At 38.4% G+C, this 13,104-nt stretch overlaps 1 protein-coding gene across 1 annotated transcript in view; it reads left to right on the forward strand.

Annotated features, from left to right (window-relative positions):
- The window catches only part of dnah7 (dynein, axonemal, heavy chain 7), an 80,302-nt gene that overhangs the window by 29,591 nt on the left and 37,607 nt on the right, over positions 1 to 13,104 (forward strand). The window contains exons 31-39 of the mRNA XM_061054662.1: positions 550 to 699; positions 2,499 to 2,681; positions 4,460 to 4,636; positions 4,994 to 5,125; positions 7,195 to 7,416; positions 7,808 to 8,005; positions 10,982 to 11,137; positions 11,310 to 11,478; positions 12,438 to 12,564. Of these exons, the coding sequence (XP_060910645.1) occupies positions 550 to 699; positions 2,499 to 2,681; positions 4,460 to 4,636; positions 4,994 to 5,125; positions 7,195 to 7,416; positions 7,808 to 8,005; positions 10,982 to 11,137; positions 11,310 to 11,478; positions 12,438 to 12,564 (1,514 nt within the window). The remainder of the gene's footprint in view (positions 1 to 549; positions 700 to 2,498; positions 2,682 to 4,459; positions 4,637 to 4,993; positions 5,126 to 7,194; positions 7,417 to 7,807; positions 8,006 to 10,981; positions 11,138 to 11,309; positions 11,479 to 12,437; positions 12,565 to 13,104) is intronic.

Here is a 13,104-nt window from a genome sequence, read left to right on the forward strand (position 1 = left end):
ATTTAATTTTTTTAACTGCTTATTATGTCGACAAAATTAAAAATCAAGAACTGTTTTGTCAAATAAGAAAATGCTCGGTCTATTCATCTCACTTAAGTATTTTTATTTCTGCACAATGTGAGTCAAGCCCACAGACTGACCAACACTGTGATGTGATGAAAGCAAAACCCTGTAAAAGGCTGCATGCACCTCACTATCTGAACTGTTTGTATTTCAGTCTAATCGAACTGGAACATGAGTCTTTAACAATGCAACTTGTTCAAAATAAATTGTGCAACCCCTTCAGCAATGACAAAAGCACATTTACTATTAATATAATAAAAATGTTGATACTTGGCAGCCATGAGACGATATAATATCGGCACACAAAACATTGCTATACCCTGCTGTATCGATTTTTTCCCCCACCTCTACTTGGCATGCTCATTTTGGCTGTTTTACAACCTTTTCTGTTTGTCCCTTGTTTTTAGTTTATGACAATTCTATGTTTGGTCTTTATTATTGTGTGTTTCTATGTTTTACAGTATGTCTGTATTTTTGTTACTCCAGGATTTAATGGATGAGAACCAGGTACAGATCACAGTTATCAATCCCAAATCCATCACCATGGGCCAGCTGTATGGACAGTTTGACCCCATCTCTCATGAGTGGTCTGATGGCATCCTTGCTGTCAGCTACAGAGCCTTCGCTTCCTCTCAGGTGAGAATGCTGTCTCAGATTTTCTTTTATGCTGGGTCATAAGACGGATTCAGACAAACAAGAAAGCAGCATGATCATTCTGAAACATGCTCTTTAAGGCCATTATAGAGACAAACATGTTCAGAGTTCTGAAGGGTTAGTCAGGCACAACCTGCCATTCAAAGCCTTTAAAACACAGCATAATTGCACAGTGTTCACTCTTGGTGATATGTGGTAATGTTTACATATTCATATATATTTTACATAACAAAACCTAGATAATGGGCCAAATTTGTAAAAGATCTTTCTGAGCTCAACTCTTCTTGAAGGTTATTTCTTTTAATCCAGTTCACAAGTTAAATACTAAAGCATGTTGCTCTTTTTGCAAGTTAGGATGTTGCCAAAGGTTCATCATACTCAAATGATTCATGTTATAGGAGGATTCAGAAGGAGAGAGATGAGACGTAGATGCATTATCATCAGTCTCAGTTTACCGGTTTAGGATGGATCTGTGCACAATAGGCATGACATTCCAATTAATATCAAGCCTGTAGAAAGATAGACTGCAGTGACAGGGTAAACAAAAAAAACATTTTCCTGTCTTGTTAAATTCAGATCTTTAATAACTCCTTCATTCATGCGAAGGCACACAAGACACACATGGGCGGGCGATTTAGAGTGGAGGCATGTCATAATGGAAAATCATTTATTCGCACTATTCTCGAATTGTTTCCAAATGAACTTGTCATTTAAAAAATTGTGTCTGTATATAAAGTTGTCGTTTTTACAAATTGTTTTTTATTGTCAATGAAGAAGTGGAGTGGGGATTGGTTATGACAGCTGCACACATTACACACTGATGCAAAGAAAATCGAGAACAGGAACAGGGCTTGTCTTAATTCAGTTTTTGAAAAATAATTTTCCTCTCAGCAAAAGTCTTCCTTTGTTTTGCTCTTTTTTCAAGCATCACATTTACTAAACTCATTTTATTTTTTGCTAATCTCAAGACAAGCAGCAGTGTAGCACATTAAACCCTCTGCATACACAATTTATGGTTGACTCTTTTTGTCAGATCATTACATTACAACATACTCACTTCCCTCTCAAGCACCAGATGGCCCAAGCCCAGGCACCGCCATTTGTCTGTATTTTAACAAATCAATTTCAAGCACAGCCCTTGCCAGCCCATTTAACTGGAGAATGGACGCTAGTTGTCAACCTCTATTCTGATAGTGTAGGTGTTAATATCATTCATTTAGCAAACATTCCTTGCTTGGATTTAAATGTGACCTTGAAAGTATGCAGAGGGATTTCTGTTTTGTAGAAGAAGAAAAAAAGAATATATTTTGTGCATCCAATTAAAGAATAGAGGCACTGTCTTTATAAAGCAAGCGATAGAAAGCAGTATCTTTTGGTGCACTTTAAATCCCCTTTTTTAAACTTTAAAGCTCCATGAATACTTTAGAAATTCTGCAGATTATGGCACTGCAGGGAAAAACCTTTAGGGTATTTATCCTTTCCTTTTTTTTTTAAGTAAAAACGCCTCCTCTGGATTTAAAGGTTTAAGAGTCTGTGTGTGCCTCCTTACAACCATACATTCACCCTGCAAGCTGCATCAACATCAATAATGACGTAATATATCGTTACTCCTCTTGAAATGTTTTGGTTCATGTATGTCTGCATTCAACTTGTGGTTGAATACAAAATATGAGCCAGAAGGTTACAGGTGTTGCTTATATTTATAGTAAAAAAATGAAATTAAACCGCTGCTGAAAATATTCCATCAATGTGTGAGCAGTCCTTTTTCTTCCTTCCCCCAGAGCCCAGACAGAAAGTGGCTTATCTTTGACGGCCCGGTGGACGCCGTGTGGATTGAAAATATGAACACAGTGCTTGATGACAACAAAAAGCTGTGTCTGATGAGCGGGGAGATCATTCAGATGTCACCACAAATGAGCCTCATCTTTGAGCCAATGGACCTGGAGGTGGCATCGCCAGCCACAGTAAGAAGCACCTTCATTTTGATTAAGGGTTTCCTCTAAGGGTACCTGCATTTCGGTTACAGGTATGTATCAGCTATGTTATTTAGTCTCTGGAGAAGGCTTAGAATGGATCCATTGCCAAAGTTACTAAAAAAACAAACAATATTTACGCACTGTTTTTGTTAAATGTTCCTAACAAATTTCAGAGAGATGTAGTCCATCACTACCTAACGCGTGACTTTTGCTCAAATTGTCCATCACACCTTTTTGTATTACACACACTTTAGTCGTCCTTTCATCGAGCTGTTCTCTCACATGCACTTTTAAAAATTTCTAGAAGATTTTAGAACAGTCTGCCCCGGAAATCCTCCTGAGTCGTTTATTCACACGTCTGTCACATGGAAATTTTCCCTGTCGGACGGGAAGTCCAAGTTATCAGACAAAGTGACAGAGAGTCTGACACTGTTATGACTTTTTAAAAAAAAAAAACTTTTATCAATCTTTCATGTTATTTGACAACTAATGAGTGGGCTGGAGAGCAGAATCAAGTATGAAGCAGCTTCATTAACGGTCGCAGTTGAACATATTGCTTGATAAAAAAGTCATCCCCCATGCCAGTTGCTCGTGGTTCATTTTCCAGAATATTTCCTGTTACATTCACATTTTCACATTTACATACACTTTACATTCACCCAGAAATTATTCTAGGGGAAATATGTTGGGTGAAAATTCAGCTGTTCGTGTTCTCACATCAGCTCAATCCAAAAATGTAAGGAAGGAGAGTTGTGCATGTATGTAAACACCATCAGTGATCATGCCTGGGCACTGTTTGCCTCCATTCAATTGTATCTACCCACAGCAAAACAGACACACAAAAAAAAAAGTTTGTGGGTTTTATCTTCTACACCCTCAGGTTTGTATTAGCAGGCAATATTCACTGATTTCTTTATTTACATTCACAAGGTATAACAGATGCTGTTAAGCTAAGCTCACACAGTCACAAAGAAGTCACAAAGAAGTACTGCGTGAAAATAGAGTACTGTGTATTCATGATTGACTTTATATCGTTTTGCATTTAACAATTGTAGTACATCATGTCCAGACAAAATAAAATAACATACCTCTTTGTATCCTGTTTATATTTTTGCAAACCTTATAGAGGCAGTGTTTCCTTCAAGTGGGCAATAGTTAAACAACACTTTTTACATTTGACATTTACCAGTAGCTCCCCTCCCCCCTTCCCCTCCTCCTCCTCTTCCTTGAGGTTCTTTGTTCTAAGGCAAAGACTCTTTACTGCAATACATACATGCCTTCAGAGAATACCTTGGCATCTCCCTGGCTCTCCTTTTTTTTATTACATGGACTTCTACTTTTGATTCTCCATTGCCTTGTAGCTGATTCTTTTATCATGCAGACTACAGAGGCATCAACATTTTTAGGATCACAGTGAAGTTACCCGTCTGTGTGAAGGGTCCCTGTTGTGCACTGATGATCTCTCGTTTTTTCTTCAATTTTCCTCTCTTTCTCTTTTCTGCTCAACTTTCGTCTACCTGCACTTCTTTCTCAACTGATTCATTTGGGTGTGACTTGGAGCTTTTGGATCTCATAAAAAAGCTTCCCTTAAGGACAGTAATGTAGTCCAATAATCCAGTGGTATCACATATGCAGCACACTTATAGACAGTATTAACCAGGTTAGAGTTTGTAATACTGGTTTTCATAAATATGATCATGTTCTATATATTGTAGTTAAGAAACAGGTTAAGATGTGTTTTTAGAGGTAGTATGTCTTTGTCACAGGTGTCTCGATGTGGTATGATCTACATGGAGCCTCATATGCTTGGCTGGAGGCCCCTTTTGCTGTCATGGCTCAATACCCTGCCTTCGACAGTCAGTGCAGCACACAAAGAGCTCATCACTGCCCTTTTCGACCGGATACTGCCAGCCTGCCTGCAGCTCATTCGAAAGGCCACTAAGGTGCTGAAACATTCTTCAGAAAAAGAGTGAATAAGTTGAGAATGGTTTGCAAATGAACAGTATTTTGTCTTTTCTTTTTCTCACTTTGCATTTACAAGTTAATTTTAGTTTGTTGTCTCATTCTAAAAATACATTAATATTGTGTAAACATTTGCATATTTCTTCCTGCATGCTTTAGAAGCAAAGTTGCACTTTTTAATTTTGAGTGACATATAGTTGGTTGTTTATCTTTTGTTATCAAGTCTCATAAACTTTGCATTTAATTTTAAAATGAACGAATGACTCGGCTAGTACATTCAACCATCAGCTCTTGTTGGGTTTTAATGTATGTTCTTTCTTTTTTTTGTTCGTTTGCAGACGCTCTCCCCTACGTCTGACACTAATCTAGTCAAGTCCCTGATGAATCTGATGGACTGTATGATGGATGAGTTTCATGATGAAGAAAAGATGAAGAGCATGAATGAAAACGATACTTGCTCTTGGTTGGAGGTTTGTTTGTACACAGCCACTTGTACTTGTTACTAGAGAAAGAATATGCTTTGTTGGCCAAACATGTGTACTGTAGAAATGTAATCTAATTATGATCATGCTTTTAAACATAGTGTTATCAACCAGTGTAAGATGTTATTAGAATATGTAATTCAACAAATAGATCTGGCATTATCTATTGACCATTATGGGTTATTTAAGAGCTAAGGATCCTCAAAGCAGCCCAGTCCATATAATATCAACTCTCCACTATTCTCTATATAAGTCTCAACACCACAATGCTTCTCTTTCATTAATATACTTTCATCATACATATACATTAAACATTTAACATTCTTGACATTTAAGAATTCTTGATCACAAGTGATGATGATATAACTGAGAAAAGAAGAACTTTCAATCCCATGGATTTAATAAATCAGGGACATAGTCATAGTGACGTTAACCATTTGTTTCTAAAACACAGTTTTGAAGCCCAACAATGGCAGTTGCCATATTGGAAATGCTGTCTCAAACTCACTTTCGGTCAACCTAGTAACAGAAAAAGACGTGGAGCTGAGGCGAACTTTAAGCCTCCTGTCAAACAGCTACAACGTGCCCTCTTGCAGTTTGACCAGTGGCGACTCTTATTATGCATAACTCTCATTCTTCATAAAATCAAAACAGATGAAAATTCACCCCCCTTCATCAGTGTGTGCTGATAAAGACACAAGCTGTTTGCACAAGATTGTTACTTGAGCCAGGGTGTAAACATTCAAATTGCTGTTGTCAAAATGGGCATTTTAAAACAAGGGTGTTAACAGGACCTCAGTAGGCTTTGGAGACATCCTCCAGTGCAGTGATTCTCAAAGTGGGGTCCCAGGACCCCCAGGGGTCCGAGAACCGTAGCTTGGGGGTCCACGGAATAATTACAAACAATTGTAAAAGTGTTCTATATCATTGAAAAGGCTATTTTGTTCAATACTCCCGCCCACTTTAGTTTTGTGCCATGAGATCAATTCTAATATGATCGTGACATGTGCAATGATAAAAAAAAGAAAACTCAAAACAAAAAACACCTCGGCGCCAACATATTCTCAAAGTTTATAAAATGAATATCTTAGAAAGTATTCTTGTAGAGAAACTGCTCTATAGGTAAAATCACTGGTTTACTAGCCAGAACAGCAAAAACATAAAATTAATGGAGGCAGTCAGTAAAAGAAGACAGCTTTCTATCATGATAGGAGCTGACAAGAGCTAATGGTGCAATGCACTGAAGAACTGTAGGGGGAGTTGGCCATGCATGACCCATATGAATCACCGTGACAACCCACTGACAGACAACCAGAATTTTACTTTACTTTTCTTAAGATTATCCAAACTGTGAAAATGCCAAATTCACATACAGTTTAGATGAGGAAAATGCTATTAAAGTAATCTTATAGAGGGATGATAATGTATTCTTGAAAGAATCCCCTCAAAGAGGAGTCACAGTGTACAAAAATAATTTTGCCTTTTCTCTTTGATGTATACTGTACCAGTCAAGGCTACCTGCACGAAAGAGTAGAAAAGTTTCAGCAGATGAGCCCTTACTTCTGCTCCTTGCATGAGTTCCAATTGATTTTTCTGCCTCTGAATCGTGTCTTTTGAATGCACTGCTATTATCCCCCTGTGGCACACTGCACTGATGAATGCCTTTCAACCCTCTCTCCCATGCATCTCAGCCAGTCATTATCAAAGTGTTGAATTAATCAGCCTATTAACAGCAGGAGCTATCATGAGGCTGCTAAGCCACATGATATGCAATTTCCAACTCCGACTGTATTCCTGCTGTTTCTTCCAACAAAGACATCTTTCCTCGAGTGTTTGTCACGTACAATGATTTGAACACTGGTTGAAGCATTCACATGGTTGTTGTTCATTTTAATTAGTTCAATAGTTGCAAACCTTTTGGGCACAATGACATTTTTGAGTCTGCATATATACAGTATATTTTTAAGTTTTACTTTTGCTTCTTCTATTTCTGTAGTCTGTTATTCATCTGCCACTGCCATTAAAAACATTGATGGTTGTCTTGGGCTTTTACGCAGGGCATCTTTGTGTTCTGCCTGGTGTGGTCAGTCGGCGCCAGCTGTGATGATTCAGGCCGCAACAAATTTGATGCGGTAGTGAGGGAAATCTTGAATGGTCCTTTAAGTGAGGAGACCCAAGCTTGCCATGGTCTTCTTGTCAATGTCGAGGCTCCACCTAAACAGCTCATTGTTCCCCTGCCTAAAGAGGGAACAGTCTACCAGTATCGCTTCATTAAAGAGGTAGGGTAGCTGCTGGTCATTGTGCAGCTAGGAGCACTTACGGTAACTGCCTTTTGTATCTCAGAATGATGTGAAGACTTTAATGAATTTAACAAAATATCTTGGTCATAATAAAGATACAAATTTAAAGATTACAAATAATTGTGTATATGAACACAGACAAAAGTTTAGTTCAGATGCATTAACTATTGATGTTTTATTACATTACTTGGTTGTTATGTCTGTATATTGGACATTTCTCAAAATAGCAAATTCTATTTGTGTGTCTTCAAGGACTGGATATTCTGTGTCAAATTTTAGATGGGCCCCTTAGTGTGTTTTGGTTGAATGCCAGCACAGTTACCTTTCTTTTACCCTGACTTTTTTCCTTGACTTTTTCCCTTGACTTAAGGGTCCAGGCAGGTGGGAGTTGTGGACAGACGAGCTAAAGGCTGCGCCCTCCATAGGCAAAGACATGCAGTTCAATGAGATCATCGTTCCCACTGAGAACACAGTACGATACATGGCACTGATGGAGCTCCTTGTCAACCACCAGAAGCCCACTATTTTCATCGGCCCCACTGGTACTGGCAAGAGTGTCTACATTACAGTGAGTCCCCAGATTAAAACATTTCTATTCATGCGTTATTTTGAGTGGACGAGGGTATTTAGCATTTTACAGAACAGAACCGAATTCAAGTGTAATCCTCATGCACAATCTACAGCAGTTTTCCTAAGCCACTACTTCTTTCAAGCAAGGTTCAGTATGGGGTAACTCGTCTTAATTGCCAATAATGGACAATATATGACGCTGTTATCAGTGAGTGTAACAGCACTGTTAAATATAGCAGTGGATGCCAGTTTACCATGGCAGTCTTCTCCATATGTTTATTAGTACTTGATGTGTTTCTTGGCACCTTCTTACTGTTGAACCAGTAAATAGTAGTAATGAGAAAAACCTTGCCTGCATGTCCCTGTTAGCTCATTGGCAGTTGCAGACATGGTGCTCATATAACAAGCATGTGCTTAAGCCAGTCTACTTATTTTATTAGTTAAATACACAGAAAAATGGCATATTTCTCGTGGCAAGTTTCCGGACTACTTTGAACATGGTTTAGAGTTTAGCTACGGTAAGCCTTAAAAAGTAGTACATGAAATTTTTGACTTTTCTTTCCTGATATATGAAAATGTAACACTGGGTCATCGTTGCTGCATTAATGTTCATATGTTGGGAATAACTGTATCATTATTATTTATAATTGTTAGTCTTGTTCTTGATCAGTATGTTATCTCATCTAGATAAAGTGTCTTTAATACTCATGATATAATTTTGTAGGATGGAAAGACATGTATTTCTAAAGAGTGTAGACCCAGCACAGGGAAACTAGAATAAGTGTCCGATCAAACAAATCATGTGGAGGCTACACAGCTAAAGGCACCAGGTGTGAAACGGCCACCTTAGAGGAATACTGAGCATCTCCTCAGCAGACCTTCAGCTATTTATATCAAGGACTAATCCCCCCTCCTTCCCTGTGCTTCATTAGTTCTTCCATTAGTGTGCTCAAACTTGAGACTTGGAGGTGAATAGAGATCATCTCACTTGGGAGCCTGCCCTGTTCTCTATTTCCTGCCTGTCTGTGTGGTAGAGCTGCTCTGTCCCATGTTGCAACTAGCAGACCGTGGCTGAATCAAAAATCTGTCCAGAGTTAAAGAAGCTCCAGAATGGAGACCATAAGTATATTACTGGCTTGTTGCCCACACCAAACAGCTGTACCCAAGGCTCCTTCACCCACCCCAGTCTGATCCAGGGCCAAGAGACATGGAGAGAGGCTGTGCTGCATGTTTATAATTAGAGGAAGATGATGATGCACCTTGTGATCATTCAAAAGTTCTGTGCAAGTCAACTCAAAGTTTGCTCATATAACACATTTAACAAAACAAAAAAACAGTTGACCAACGTGCTGTACAGGGTAATAAACAATATCAAAGGACAAATGTGAATAAAAAGAGTAAAAAACAGTACAATAAATGACCCAATAAAAAACAAAATAAATGAGTGCATAAATGTCAAGCTCAACTTGTATTAAAAGCCAACGCAAATAAGTTTGTCTTAAGCAGCCATTTAAAATTTTGAACTGGATGAAGCAGTTCTGATGTACACAGGTAGTTCCACAAATTTGTAACAGCTAACGTTTTGTCACCTCCAGTTGTTTGCCTGCATTTTGGGACATCTGAGCATCTGGTCTGTTAACCACAGTGCTCTGACTAGAGCATGTTGGTGCAACAGCTCAAATAAACACGACGTTGCCAACCCATGTCAAATTTTAAAAACAAGTCATAGAATCTTAAACTGGACCCTGAAGCTGACAGGTAGCCAGTGGAGAGAAGCTAGTACATGAGTAAAGTAAAGTGGTCATGTTGTCACTACCCAGTCAGAAAACGTGCAGCTGCATTGTGGAACAGCTGCAAGCGACAAAGAGACGACTGACCACACCAATATACAGAGAATTACATCAGTCTAAACGAGATGTAATAAACATGTGGATAACTCTCTCATCTGTGGGAAGATAAGGCTTTACCTTTCCAAAAAGTCCAAGCTGAAAAAAGCTGGTCTTGACAGCCGAATTCATCTGTTTGTCACATTCAAAGGAGCTGTCAAAAATCACTGCCAGATTTGTTGACAGAAAGGCGACTGTGGGAGGCTAAGGGGCCAAGGACACTGTCAATGCCATCCAGGAGTTCAGATTCGCCACATAAATGCTTCATTAAAACAGTCATGGCTCAAATAATTTCACAAGCATGTGTATTATCTATGTGTGCATGAACAGTGGAGGTTGAACACAAATGGTGCATCATAAGAGCGCCATGATCAAAGAGATGTTTTCTGTTTATAGCAACAAAAAGCCATTTGTCCAAAAGGGTATTTTTTCAAAATGGCATTTCATAAAAGCCTCTTTTAGCATTTGGTGAAATGGCCTTCTGTAAACCTTTGTGCAAAATCAAAAATGCTTTGACCGCAGACCTTTTCTTGAAGTCTTTTTTCTGGGATTAATTTACGCTCAGTTTTTATCTAATGAAGTAGTCACCTAACACTACTTCTTCTTCTAGATCATAAACGATAAGTGTCATTGACACCATAGGGGAAATTCACTTTTTGAAACCGCTTACAAAATGAGAGAAAAAAACAATTATAAGAAACAAGTGGTATTTTTTTAAATACAGGGTGCCATAAAATGGTAAAAAACACATTATATAATAAGAGTATACACGCTATGTACACCAAAATCTGTTCCTCAGATGTCATTGTACAACAGGATGACATTTGGCCAAGATAATGTATCAGTAGTAGTTTAAATAGTATTGTGAGAAAAATAAGAATGTATATTTATGGTGCATTTATTTTGAATACACAATACTTATTACAAGATGTTACTTGGTAATATACGCCATTATTTGTTCAGTTTGCCTCCATTTATGTGATGTATATATGAACATAATAAAAGTGATAATGCCCAATATGGAATAAACTTCCAAACCAGCAGATTTGAGGATAATATGCATTCATCTTTGGTTATATCTTGCCCAGGACTTCCTATTGAATCAGTTGCAGAAGGACGTGTACAGCCCATTATTCATCAACTTTTCGGCCCAGACTACAGCTGCCCAGACTCAAAACATTATCATGTCCAAGCTGGATAAGCGGCGCAAAGGACTGTTTGGTCCTCCTGTGGGGAAGAAAATGGTAAAGTCTCTTTACCATTTTCTCTTTACCATGTTCTGATTGTGTTTGCTGTTTGTTTTTCTTTGCTCTCATATCAGTGAAGTCATTCAAATGAAGTTGGTGTAAAGTTTCAAATGCCTTGTCTAAATATCAGTCCTTTTATGGCATGTACATTCCTCTTATATCTTATTAGGTGGTCTTTGTGGATGATGTGAACATGCCAGCAAGGGAGGTTTATGGTGCCCAGCCGCCTGTTGAGCTGCTGCGCCAGTGGCTGGACCACTGGAACTGGTATGACATGAAGGACTGCTCTATGATCAAACTGGTGGATATCCAGGTCATATGTGCTATGGGACCACCTGGTAAGTAGCAGCTGTGGTGCCTAAGAGTGTATCAGACCATATTGTTACTGCCATGATATTCTATCATTCTGTATTGGTTGAGAGGGGACTGGCTGTTAGGTGGGTAAAGTGAATATTTGTGTCCCTCTGTCTCTTAACTGCTGCTGAAGTGTTGGCCAGTCAACGCCACAAACCCCAAGCTGCTGTTTTTTGGAGCTTGTTATTAACTTTAAGTGCCTACAGATAGCAAATGTTTACCACATCCATCTCCACTAACACTACCAGTGTAAACATGAAACGGCTCTGTCCACTGAGGTGGTGAGAAGGGACAGCTGCAAGACGAAAAGGGTTGTGCTAGCACTGCTATAGTGTTAGTTCATGATGCCCGTGCTGACAGTTGTTTCACTTTACTACGGTGCTGCCCTATGGCCATCACAACCACTGAGCCCACTCCAAAGAAAACAATTGAGAAGCCCATTTTTACTGATATGAAATATTTGGAATACTATAACATCTTTTGGTAAATGTGAAAGTAAAGCACCCTAACCATCTTCAACTTTAGTGACCCTCTGTGTTCATGATACTTGTCGGCTAAGGTAAAGTAGTTGCTGCAAATGTGCCACTGTAAACTTATGAGACCAATATGTAGCAATTGCATTACATTTCTGATAAATGTCATGGCTGTAGGGTTATCTTTGAATCATTGAATTCATCTAAAAACTAAAATGATACGTGTAGCTGTGTTTAACAACAGAATCAAAAAGAAAGAGCTGTAAGGCCCACTAGTGGGTAAAGTTGTCTTCAGCTAATAAAGAGTTAAAATAGACCACTACATTTTTAAATACTGAAAAAATAGTCACTTTGCACCAGAAATACTGGGTTCTTAGTACTAGAAAAAGTGAGTTGAAGGATACCTGTGACAAGTTTCTTCATTTTTTCAGATTTCTCGTTTTCATTATTTTGTTCTCCTTGTTTCTCAGGTGGAGGGCGAAACCCTGTCACGCCTCGGTACCTGCGCCACTTCAACATGATCACCATTAATGATTTTGATGAGAAGACCATGTATACAATCTTCTCCAGGATCATAGACTGGCATTTCACTATTCGGTAACTACTACTACTACATCAATTGACAATTTTTGGGGGGTTTCCCAAATTGACACCCAATAATTTCATGTTGATGAATCTCCAAAACAGAACCACTACACTACTTTTACTAAGGCTTCTCTGTCACACAGAGAGTGCTTTTTGTCCTTGGGTATTATCCCCAGACTGTTATCAAAATAATGAATTGTAATTATCAATGTTAATTATAAATTATTACATGTATTATGTTACTTTTATTAATCACTAGGCATCTAAATATACAGTACTGTACATATGCTTATGCGGGTGAATTCATATGAACCGACTTTATGCATTTGGTTCATTTATAAGAGGATTAGAGGTGTTCTTTTTGCTCCTCTCTTATTACACTGCTACAGTGTTTACTTCAGAGACCAAACATCCTAAGGCAATCAAATCTGTTGGATAGGTTTCAAATCTACCCAGCCACTTCTGCAAACACAACTGTAATTTGCATTCTAACAAGATAGCAATTTCACACTGTCAGGTTTCAGGGTTTTTTTTGAATACTTTATAATGCTT

Source organism: Labrus mixtus, chromosome 13 (genome assembly GCF_963584025.1).
Source record: "Labrus mixtus chromosome 13, fLabMix1.1, whole genome shotgun sequence".
Taxonomy (NCBI): domain Eukaryota; kingdom Metazoa; phylum Chordata; class Actinopteri; order Labriformes; family Labridae; genus Labrus; species Labrus mixtus.